This window comes from Neoarius graeffei, chromosome 1, assembly GCF_027579695.1.
Source record: "Neoarius graeffei isolate fNeoGra1 chromosome 1, fNeoGra1.pri, whole genome shotgun sequence".
NCBI classification, from domain to species: Eukaryota; Metazoa; Chordata; class Actinopteri; order Siluriformes; family Ariidae; genus Neoarius; species Neoarius graeffei.
In genome coordinates, this window is record NC_083569.1 from 120029939 (window position 1) to 120042162 (window position 12224).

Consider the following 12224-nt stretch of genomic DNA (forward strand, 5'->3'; position numbering starts at 1 on the left):
CAGTGTACATGACTTTCTATGTTCACCTGCATATTTATACGAATTATTCTTAGTGTTTACATTTCAGCTTTAATCCTGAAATCCTGATGTTTAACACTTTGGTAACGATCCTTACAGCTTCTACTTCCTGACTCTGGTCCTTCTGGTTTTCCCTTTTGCCATTGTTCCGGTTTCTGGTTCCTGCATCTTGTTCTCCTGGTTTTTATATTTCAGCTTCTCAGTCCTGATTCTAGTTCTCCAAGTTCCCTTTTTTTCACATTCTGGTTCCTGGCTGTGGTTTTGCTATTTTCCCAGTGTTTTAGCTTTTAGCTTCTGACTTTGGTTCCCCAGTTTTTTGAATTTGCACAAATTGTTACTCTCAATCAGGATATTTCTACTTTATTATTCCAATTCCTCTTCGTCTTCTTCTTCTTCTTCTTCTTCTTATTATTATTATTATGTTGTAGTTGTTGTTTTTTAGGACCCTATTTCTTCCTTAGTTTTCAACAAATCATCACCAAATTTCACGTCCAGAATACCTCTGGGCTGAATTATGTTATTATAACTTTTGGTGCTGATCTGGATCACCGAAGCAGAATGATTCATGAAAAACAGGCTTTTTTCCTCACTAAGCATCATTCTCTATCTCTTCCTGCTCCGGATCTATAGGGTATGGTGACCAGACATCCTGGTTTGTAACAGCTAGCACAAATCACTGTGACTTTACTCACAGTCTCTATCTAGTTCTTATCATTATTCTCTTAACATTTTTAGGATGCTATTTCTTTCTCAGTTTTCAACCAATCATCACCAAATTTCACATGAAGAATACATCTGAGCTGAATTACGTTGGTATGACTTTTGGTGCTGATCTGGATCACTGAACTTGAATGATCCATGACAAACATGATTGTTTTAAAATCACTTATAATTTTGTCAATTTTCCTGATTTGTTTTTCCTTTTTTTTATTTTATTTTGTTCAGGATGACCAGGTGCAACTTTTCCTCACTAAGCGTCATTCTGTATCTCTTACCATTCCGGATCTACATGGTATGGTGACCAAACATCCCAGTTTGTAACAGCTAACGCAAATCACTGTGACTTTAGTCGCAGTGTATCTGGTTTCTGGTTCCTGGCTATGGTCCTCCTCTTCCTTGAGCTTTCCAATGTCTGGTTCCTGGTTCTTCTCTTCTTTGAGCTTGTTGTACACACTCAATTTTTTCCAAACTAGTTAGCATGGCAGACCTGTCTACTATAGAATGTATTTCCTCAATAGTTAGCAAAACTTTTACTGTTTTGAATGATTAAGTATTTATTCCTATTGTTTATACTTCAGGTTTGGTCTTGACATCCTGAAGTCTAACAGTTGTCATGATATTGTTGATCTTCATTACAGTTTATAAACTGTAATAGAACCCTGAAAATGGAGGCAGGGATTCAACATGGTGAGAGGAGAAAGGGAAAGTGCATGCAAAAAGGCAGGATTGGAACAAGGCTAGCATGAACACAGCATTGATTTTTCCATCAGAACAGACTGTTGGAAGAAAAGCAGGTCAGGTTGACCAATTTGTGTATTCCACAACACGCTAATGTGATCAACTCAACTCAGACACATCACGCCGATCGATGCTACAGATCACATTACGTTAGGAACATAATAACCATCACTTGGGAATTATATCAGCTTTTATATTTAATAAATGTGTGTCCTTAAAAATGCAGTTGTGCATGAAGGATCCATTTAGAAGCATATTTATTAAATGAAAGAATAAATCAATTGCCATCTTGCAGGTTTAAAGACTAAAGAGAGAAAGCAGAGCGGAGATGCAGTGCAAGAGCATTGTGTTGAGTGTGTTTGTATGGATTGTGTAAGGATTACAGCCTAATTAAAAGCTCAATGTAAGGTGAAGAGTCAATGCACAAAGAAACAATTTGTCTTACTTAAATGTGGGGTGTAAAGAGCATTAATTGGTGCCTCTGTAGAACTGTGTAAATGGTTTTTTTCAGATGTTCACTAACCAAGATTAATAACCTGCATTTAGTAACACTCCATGGTGTTTACATCACCACACTTTCTTTATTCTTGCTAAATGTTTGCAACAAGTGGAAGTGAGCACAATTAGCAGAGCGTCCCCTTTCCACTCACTGTCACATCCATGGAGTTGCACATTTCAACTGTAAAGTTCTTCTGCAAAGTCCTACTGTTCATTTCTCCTACAAAATTATGGTATACTGTATATTTCCAGTGTAAACTTTGACTATAATATTCAACTGCAAAGTTCTGCTGTACACTTTGACTGTAAAGTAGTAGTACTATAAAGCTCTACAGCAAAGATTTACTGCAATGTTCAACTGTAAAGTTTTACTGTATAGTTCTACTGTAAGCTTCTACGGCAAAGCTTTGCTGTATACTTCTACTGCAAAGTTTTACTGTAAAACATTGTTGTCACATTCTACAGCAAAGTTTTATTGTAAAATTCTATGATAAAGAGATATTGTAAAATTCTACTGCAAAGTTCTGCTGTCAATGTCTACTGTGAAGCAGTAGTACTGTAAAGCTGTACTACAAAGTTGTACTGTATAGTTGTACAGTAAAGTTCTACAGCAAAGTTTTACTGTTTTAAAAGTTCTACTGCAATGTTTTACTGTAAAATTCTACTGCATAGTTCTACTGCAAAGCTCTACTGTAATGTAATACTGTATAATTCTTCTCCAGCTGAGCCTTACTGTAACATTTCTAGTGCAAGGTTACACTGCAAAGTTCTATTGTAAAACATTGTCACATTCTACTGCAAAGTTCTACTCTAAAGTTTTACTGTATAGTTCAACAACAAAATTTTGTTGTAAGATTCTACTGTAAAGTGATATTGAAAAGTTCTCCTGCAAAGCTCTACTGTAAAGTTATACTGTAAAGAACTATTGCAATATTCTACTGCAAAGTTTTATTGTAAAGTTATACTGTCACATTCTACTGTAAAGTTCTATTCACAACTATGAAAGCTGTAAGGGTAAGCCAAGCCAAATTCCTTGACAGAATGGTGGAAGTAAAATACAAGGCCAATATTTACAAACCTTGGCACTGTTATAGGCCCTGGCAACAGTGTAAGGTAATCTGATGCAAGGAGGTTGGGGGGGGCAGGATATTTATGATTATCACAATATTTTAACAGCGAACAAGAATGATCATTATTTTTAGATATACGTAGTATTTTTAGATTAGTAAATAGAACCTCACTTACACAATGTTCCCAGTAACTCAAACAATAATGTAATGGAAATGTTGCTGTTAACATTCCTGCAACTACAAAGCTTATAGCGATGCTGGATGAATTTTTGTAAATGTAAAACCAGAAAACTAGACAGATTGAATGTTCTTGGAACAAAATGGTCCTAGAAACAAAATACTGAGAAAATATTTTACCAAGTTAAAAATGTTAGTTGGGCTAATCTTAGATCAGCTGGTCAAAATCATTCTAATTGTGTTAGTTATTTAACTAGTGGAATCAGCTGATGTAGCTACGGTACAATTTTGGCTAGCTGCCTTAGATTAGATAACATTATTCCCATTTAGTTTAGATAGCTAGAAATTAAAATTGTTTTTTTATTAACCTTAATTAACAGTATCCATGCTAGCTTACTGTGTGGTAAGCAACTATATAATGACAAACACAAATTAAATCATTTTTACTGTTCATTTTAGTTATCTTCCCATCATAATAAAATCTTATCACCGAACTGTTTTGTCCTGCATTGTAACATCATAACATTAGCTTGCATTCATTAGTACTTTCTTTTTTAGAAGTTTTCCATAATCATTGGCATGCTCATGGATCAAGATGAACCTTTATTTATGTCATTATGTTCAATATCTTTGAAATCAACATCAATAACAAGGTCTCTTCCATTTCATTGAGTTCCTTTACTTTAGTTTGGACTCCATTATGGATATTATGGATTTGCCACCTTTTACGTTTCCTGTGTGTGTAAACATTATGGAAGGGTCGATGTGCTTTTCAATTATGGATGTGATTAACATGGTTTCTCCAAACTCCAAACAAGCTAGAATTAAAATTCTGGTTGTCTCACAAAGCCCAAACTCTTAGCTATTTATAGATATTATGATATTTTTCATCACTAAACCTGGACAAAATCTCAATTCTTTGACATGAAGATGCAATTCGAACACATTGCAAATTACTAACCCAGGGCTGGAGAAGGGATTTCAACTTGTCCAACACTGTCAAGAAATTTCAACTTAATTATTTCATTCACATTTTTCACATCTATTGACGTACAATTTTTCTAAAATTATTGTTATCATCAAAAAATGAAATGGTATATTGCTAGGAACGAATCCAAACCTGCTTATTATGAACCGACTGATTTTTCTGAGCCGTGATTCTGATAGCCATGGCCAGAAAAGTGTACAGCAAACATCCTATCTTCAGCAAGAAACTCAAGAATAATGCAAGAAATCACAAAGGGCAAAGGGAGCGAAAAGTTTTGCTGTCTCGGCTGCTCTTTTCCTCTCAGTCACCTTCTCGTTCTGAAGGTCACTTAACATTAATGAACGCGGCTCTTATCTTCCTCTCTAAACACATTATGGCTGAAAGCCAGATAATGGCAGACAAAGAAATGGGCAACATCTGAAATTAAATGCCTTCCTTCAGCTTTCTGTAAGTGTGTTAAGGTCAATGTTTAATCAAATGCACTGCAGCAGTTCTGCTGGCCAGGGTTTAAAAAAACTAACTTCTCAGAAAATCAGGAAATTAATAATCAGAATTGTTTTGTGGGTGAAAAAAAAAGAGAAGAACTCACTATACCCCTGGTTCTGTTGAATTCACTACAGGTATGCGTCGACTTACGACTGCGTTTGGTTACGACTGACCGGTCGTAAACCGATCTGGTCGTAAGTCGGCCTATGTTAAATGAACGTAAGTATATTGTGATGTGTAATGATATTGTAGTCAGCTTAAAGTCTTATTTTATCAACATTTTCTTATTTCATTACCTTGGCTCATTTTGGTTTAAGTCAAACACTGCATACTACACTGCATACAGTACAATTCGTTTAATATGTGCAAAACAAAAAATACGAAATACAGGTGTGAAAAATAGAAAACATTTTAGTTTGAAACATACCAAAATACAAATGTAAAACAGCAAAATATAAAATTTAGTGACCGCTGGCATCACTGGTGCTTGGCTGTGGGTCGTCTACGTCATCATCAGCTGTCGCAGCGCTCGGTCTGGCGGGAGCATTTGCTCGTTTTATAAACATCGTAAGCCTCGTCTGAATTGTTTGTTTCTTTTTCTCCTCATAAATTTCACGAAATGGACAAAGCGCGTCATGTACTATCCGTTCAATCCTTGCAAATCGTTCTATGTTTGGGTCCATTGCTTCAAAATGTGCAAGGAGTTTATTCAGTTGAGATAAACCTTCTGATAATCCCTTAGTGGTGAACATCCTTCGTGGCTCCTCCTCTTCTTCTTCTTCTTCTTTCTCCGCTTCTCTCTTCTTTCTTCTTCTGCCACTCTTTCTTCTTCCAATTCGATCAGCTCTTCATTTGAGAGCTGGGGCCGAAACTGTCTTACGCAGCGAGAGGCTGGATGCTGGGCGCTGCCAGGAGCTGGGGCGGAAACTGTCATATGCTCAGCTAGCTCAGCTGGGAAACACTCGCCAGTCGTAACCAGACGGTCCTAAAGTCGATCGATCGTAAGTTGCATAGGTCGTAAGTCGACGACTACCTGTATTGTGTTTAGTGGCAAATGTTGGTACTTAAAAGTCTTTGTTGATGAATGCTGGTGTTTAAATATGTTTGGCGGTGTTTGAGTTTAAATATGTTTGGCGGTGTTTAGTGGTAAATGGTCATGTTTAAAGATCTTTGGTGGTGTTTGCTGGTAAATGTTCACATTTGAATGTGTTTGGTGGTTAATACTGGTGTATAAATGTGTTTGGTGGTAAATGTTTGTGTTTAAACATGTTTGGTGGTATTTGGTGGTAAATATTAATGTTTGAATATCTTTGGTGGTGAATATTTGTGTTTAAATGTGTTTGGTGGTAAATGTTCATGTTTAAAGGTGTTTGTTGGTGAGTGTTGGTGTTTAAAGGGGTTTGTTGGTGAGTGTTGGTGTTTAAAGGGGTTTGTTGGTGAGTGTTGGTGTTTAAAGGGGTTTGTTGGTGAGTGTTGGTGTTTAAAGGGGTTTGGTGGTGTTTGGTGATGAAAGTTGGTGTTTCACAGTGGTTGTTGGTGTATGCTGGCATTTTTTTGGTGTTCAGTGGTGAATGTTGGTGCTCAACACTGGGTACTGGTAAATGTTGGTGTTTGGAAAGTGATTGTTGGTCTGTTTTGTTGTTTGGTGGATAAATCTAAACCTCTGTATTTCTGCAAAACTGCTTTCTGCAACACGCCCAATGTTAAAAGTCCGGTGAAAATCAAATTGAACCGAACTGAATTGACTGTGTTTGGTGGTGAAAGCTGGTGTTTAAAGTTGTTTGCTAGCAATCACGTGGGTCAACATGACACCAAAATATATCTCTCATTACCTTTTTCCTTTGTCCGGCCCAGAGGTGCACATCAGGCACACAAAGAAAATGTTCTGAAAGCTAGTATTGTTTAATATAAATTTCTTTCTTTTTTTTATAATTTAAAGTAATATATTTTTTACCACAAAATTTCATGTTCAATCTGAACAGAGAATGAAGATGTGAAACAAAAACATTAACCGTGGATTCTTTCAATATCTACGGGAGCTGGTGTGTGTGTGTGTGTGTGTGTGTGTGTGTGTGTGTGTGTGTGTGTGTGTGTGAGACCTATGACCTCTTTGAGTTATTGATCGTGTTTGACCTTTCTAAGAGATGTTTGAGCACAAGTAAGGTTGACAGCTTCTCAAGAAATGTGTGCGTAATTGCCATGTTGTGTGTGTGTGTGTGTGTGTGTGTGTGTGTGTGTGTGTGTGTGTGTGTGTGTGTATTGATGGCAAGTAACCCCAGTAAAACGAAATGTCTGCTCTAAACATTGATTTCCATCATAGGTTGTCAGTTTGCCCAAGAAAATCTAATTCAATCAACACACACACACACACACACACACACACACACACACACACACACACACACATTAGTGCTTTCACATGAAAAACATCTACCATAATAATAATCTCAACACTGAGAACATGCTCTCTAAATTTCATGGCCATGGTGTGTGGTTTTGGTGTTTACTGAAGACTGATGGAGTTTAAAGGTGTTTGGTGGTGAGTGTTGGTGTTTAAAGGCGTCTGGTGGTGAGTGTTGGTGTTTAAAGGTGTTTGGTGGAGATTGTTTGTGTTTAAAGGCACTTGGTGGTGAGTGTTGGTGTTTGGTGGTGAGTATTGGTGCTTAAAGGCATTTGGTGGTGAATGTTGGTGTTTAAAGGTGTTTGGTGTTAAATGTTGGTGTTTAAATGTGTTTGGTAGAGAGTGTTGGTGTTTAAAGGCGTTTGGTGGTGAATGTTGGTGCTGAATGGCATTTGGTGGTGAGTGTTGGTGTTTAAAGGTGCTTGGTGGAGATTGTTTGTGTTTAAAGGTGCTTGGTGGTGAGTGTTGGTGTTTGGTGGTGAGTGTTGGTGTTTAAAGGTGTTTGGTGGTGAGTGTTGGTGTTTAAAGGCGTCTTGTGTTAAATGTTGGTGTTTAAATGTGTTTGGTGGAGATTGTTGGTGTTTAAAGGCACTTGGTGGTGAGTGTTGGTGCTTGGTGGTGCATGTCGGTGTTTGGTGGTGAGTGTTGGTGTTTCAAGGAGTTTGGTGGTGATTGTTGGCGTTTGGTGGTGAGTGTTGGTGTTTTAAGGTGTTTGGTGGTGAGTGTTGGTGTTTAAAGGTGTTTGGTGGTGAGTGTTGTTGTATAAAGGCGTTTGGTGGTGAGTGTTGGTGTTTAAAGGAGTTTGGTGGAGAGTGTTGTTGTATAAAGGCGTTTGGTGGTGAGTGTTGGTGTTTAAAGGCGTTTGGTGGTGAGTGTTGGTGTTTAAAGGAGTTTGGTGGAGAGTGTTGTTGTATAAAGGCGTTTGGTGGTGAGTGTTGGTGTTTAAAGGCGTTTGGTGGTGAGTGTTGGTGTTTAAAGGAGTTTGGTGGAGAGTGTTGTTGTATAAAGGCGTTTGGTGGTGAGTGTTGGTGTTTAAAGGCGTTTGGTGGTGAGTGTTGGTGTTTTAAGGCGTTTGGTGGTGAATGTTGTTGTATAAAGGCGTTTGGTGGTGAGTGTTGTTGTATAAAGGAGTTTGGTGGTAAATGTTGGTGTTCAATGGTGTTTGGTTGTGAGTGTTGGTGTTGAATGGCGCTTGGTGGTGAGTGTTGGTGTTTGGTGGTGAGTGTTGGTGTTTAAAGGCGTTTGGTGGTGAGTGTTGGTGTTTAAAGGAGTTTGGTGGAGAGTGTTGTTGTATAAAGGCGTTTGGTGGTGAGTGTTGGTGTTTAAAGGTGTTTGGTGGAGAGTGTTGGTGTTTGAAGGTGTTTGGTGGTGAGTGTCGGTGTTTAAAGGAGTTTGGTGGAGAGTGTTGGTGTTTAAAGGTGTTTGGTGGTAAATGTTGGTGTTCAATGGTGTTTGGTTGTGAGTGTTGGTGTTGAATGGCGCTTGGTGGTGAGTGTTGGTGTTTGGTGGTGAGTGTTGGTGTTTAAAGGTGTTTGGTGGTGAGTGTTGGTGTTTAAATCTTAAATGTTAGTTTTTACAAGTTTGTTTTGTTAAATGAATATTGGTATCTGATGCACAGGTTGTGTTGAATTTTGTCAGTTGTTGGTGTTTGTTACAGTTGTGTTTGTTCGTGGTGTTGTGTGGTCGTGTCAAATGGAAGATCGTGGTTGTATTTTGTATGCAGTGTGGATCTGATCCACTGTTTTTTGTTGATGTTGGGTGGTAAATGCTGGGATTTAATAGTGCATTGGTGCCAGATGAATAATTTTAAACAAAACATGAGAGAGAGAGAGAGAGAGAGAGAGAGAGAGAGAGAGAGAGAGAGAGAGAACTGCAGTAGTCCTACCTTCCTCTTGTTACTGGGGCAGATGTAGAAGTTGGTGACGATGATGGTGGTTCCAGGCATCAGGTTCAGTTTGGTGTAGGTGGTTCCATAATCACTGGACCTGCAGAGAGAGACACACACACACAATTAATTAATTAATTTTGAAAAAAACCACAAATTACTGATTAATGTTATTTGTCTCCTGCTATTTTAATCATGCAACATTAATAATTACTTAAAATTATTTTTTTAACAAGGAAACATCTACAAGAGAAAAACAGAAGAAAGAAGTCAAATCATCAGCGTGTCTTCCACAAATCAATGAGATGCTCACGACGTTCTTAAACACCAAAAACTAAAGAAGTAAAAAACAAACAAACAAGTAAATAAACAAGCATGCATGTCAGTAAATAATTAAATATATAAGTCAGTAAATAAATAAGCAAACAAAAACAAGAAAAAAATTAAATAAATAAGTAAAGAATAAGCAAGAAAGTAAACAAACAAACAAACAAACAAACAAAAATAAATAATTTTGGAAATATGTCAGTAGAAACATAAATAATTAAATAAACAAGTAAACAGACAACTAAGTAAATAAATAGTAAGCACATAAATAATTAAATAAAGAAGAAAATAAGTAAACAAAAAAGTCAGTCAATAAGCAAGTAAATAAAAAAAGAAATAAACAAGTAAGTAAACAAACAAGGAAACAAATAAATACATTTTAAACATGCAAAATTAAAAATAAATAAATATAATTTGTCCTTTAAAAAAAGATCAGGCTTTTTTATTGTTTGTTTGTTTGTTTGTTTTTGTTGCTGTTTACTCTTTTTTCTACTAGTTATAAAAAAAAAAGTTTATGATAATAATATTATGCCTGTTAACTGAGTATCTCGTGAGCACTTATCTGGACACATACGTATGTAGGTGACTCGACCAAAACAAATCATCAGAGAGAGAGAGAGAGAGAGAGAGAGAGAGAAGAATAAGAAAAACAGAACCCAAAGCCATGAGAAGAAGCAGAGACAGCTACACGACTCATCTGACTGTAACCATGTTCCCCTTCATGCAAATTAGTGCGGATTCCTTCTGACCTTGAACATCTCCTGCTGCTTTTCATTATGGCTAACAGAATACCACTGGATACTGACACACACACACACACACACACACACACACACACACACACACACACACAGTCGGAATCTGCAGAAACATTAAAATAAGTGTCAGAAACGTAGCCAAGCTCAGCAGGAGCTGGAGATGGAGCAGCTAATCTTCATCGTCATCGTCAACACTGTTATCATCAAACACACTCGATCCTGTAACAGCTGCTACGAAACTACGGCGTGTTTCCCCGTGATTCCCAGGGTCCGATGGGTTTATACACCAGGATAGAGATATAACACTCACTGAATCGTCTCAAACACACACACACTGAAAGAAGTATTCTCTTTCAGTGGGAAAGTACTCTCGTTCTCGTTTTCATGGAAAGGAAGTGTTTCATCTTTACAGTAGAGATGAAAAGGACAGAGAGAGAGAGAATAAAGAGAAAGATGCATTAGCAGAGAATGAGATAAAAAGAGAGGGAGAGGTAGCCTATAAGTGAAACTGCAAAAGATTGAAGACAGAGAGTTTAAAAGTAAATGAAAAAGGAGACAGATATAAAAGAGAGAGAAACGAGAGCAGAGAGAGACAGTGAGGAGAATGATGGTCTATGGGAATGAAAAATAATGAAAAAAGAAAACAGAGGACAGGAAGAGAGATACAGATTCGGAGAATGGGAGACAGAAGATATAAAACAATGGCAGACAGAAAACAAATGAAAGAGAGAGAGAAAGGAAAAGAAAGAGTGAGAGCAAGAAACAGACTGAGAGAGAGAGAGAGAGAGAGAGAGAGAGGTGAACAGACAGACAGTCAGAGAGAGAGAGAGAGAGACAGAAAGAGACAGACAGATAGACAAAGAGAGAGATACAGAAAGAAGGAGAGAAAGAGCAAGAGAGAGAGAAAGAGAGAGAGAGAGGCAAACAGTCAGCGAGAGACAGAGATACAGAGAAAGAAACAGACAGATAGACAAAGAGAGATACAGAAAGAAGGAGAGAGAGAGAGAGAGAGAGAGAGAGAGAGGCAAACAGAGATACAACCAGAGAGAGACAGAGAAAGAGAGAGACAGATAGACAAAGAGAAAGATACAGAAAAAAGGAGAGAGAAACAGATACAGATAGTCAGAGAGAAACAGAGAAAGAGACAGACAGATAGACAAAGAGAGAGATACTGAAAGAAGGAGAGAAAGAGCAAGAGAGAGACAGAGAGAGAGAGAGAGAGAGAGAGAGAGAGAGGCAAACAGACAGCGAGAGACACAGATACAGAGAAACAGACAGATAGACAAAGAGAGAGATACAGAAAGAAGGAGAGAGAGAGAGACAAACAGAGATACAACCAGAGAGAGACAGAGAGAGAGAGTGACAGATAGACAAGGAGAGAGATACAGAAAGAAGGAGAGAAAGAGCAAGAGAGAGACAGAGAGAGAGAGGCAAACAGGCAGTCAGCAAGAGAGAGATACAGAGAAAGAAACAGACAGATAGACAAAGAGAGAGATACAGAAAGAAGGAGAGAAAGAGCAAGAGAGAGACAGAGAGAGAGAGGCAAACAGGCAGTCAGCGAGAGACAGAGATACAGAGAAAGAAACAGACAGATAGACAAAGAGAGAGATACAGAAAGAAGGGGAGAGAGAGAGAGGCAAACAGAGATACAACCAGAGAGAGACAGAGAAAGAGAGAGACAGATAGACAAGGAGAGAAAGAGAGAGAGATCTGGAAAATCAGAAAATAAAAAGGTTACACATTATAATATCTCTGAGTTGTGGGATTTGACCTCACACCCTGTCGGTGATGGGAGCAGAACCTTGAGCGTCAGGTCTCTGGACTTTTCCCTCGAGTGCACAAAGAAATGTAATGTTCTGCTCGGAGAGTGAAGTGTGCGTCAGCGACATCCTTCACTGCGAGGAAAAGGGCAAAGGCTTTATAAAACCCATCTCCCTGTTCCTCGCACCGGAGCACTGCTGGGACTTTATTAAACTTTTATTACACATGGCCTCGTTCCAGAGAAAGCAGTCACATGTCTCTCAGACTGCTCTCTCTCACACACACACACACACACACACACACACACACACACACTACAACCCGTTAAAGACTGTTAAATGTATAACAATATGACAAACAGCTTAACGTTTAACATCGCAGGTGTCCTGTCATGCTA

The 12224-nt window shown here is 38.1% G+C and overlaps 1 protein-coding gene across 3 annotated transcripts in view; it reads right to left on the bottom strand.

Annotated features, from left to right (window-relative positions):
- Positions 1-12224, bottom strand: part of sorcs2 (sortilin-related VPS10 domain containing receptor 2) — a 511416-nt gene that overhangs the window by 224515 nt on the left and 274677 nt on the right. For all 3 annotated transcript variants that reach the window (XM_060915854.1, XM_060915847.1, XM_060915839.1), the window contains exon 3: positions 8982-9081. In XM_060915854.1, the coding sequence (XP_060771837.1) occupies positions 8982-9081 (100 nt within the window). The remainder of the gene's footprint in view (positions 1-8981; positions 9082-12224) is intronic.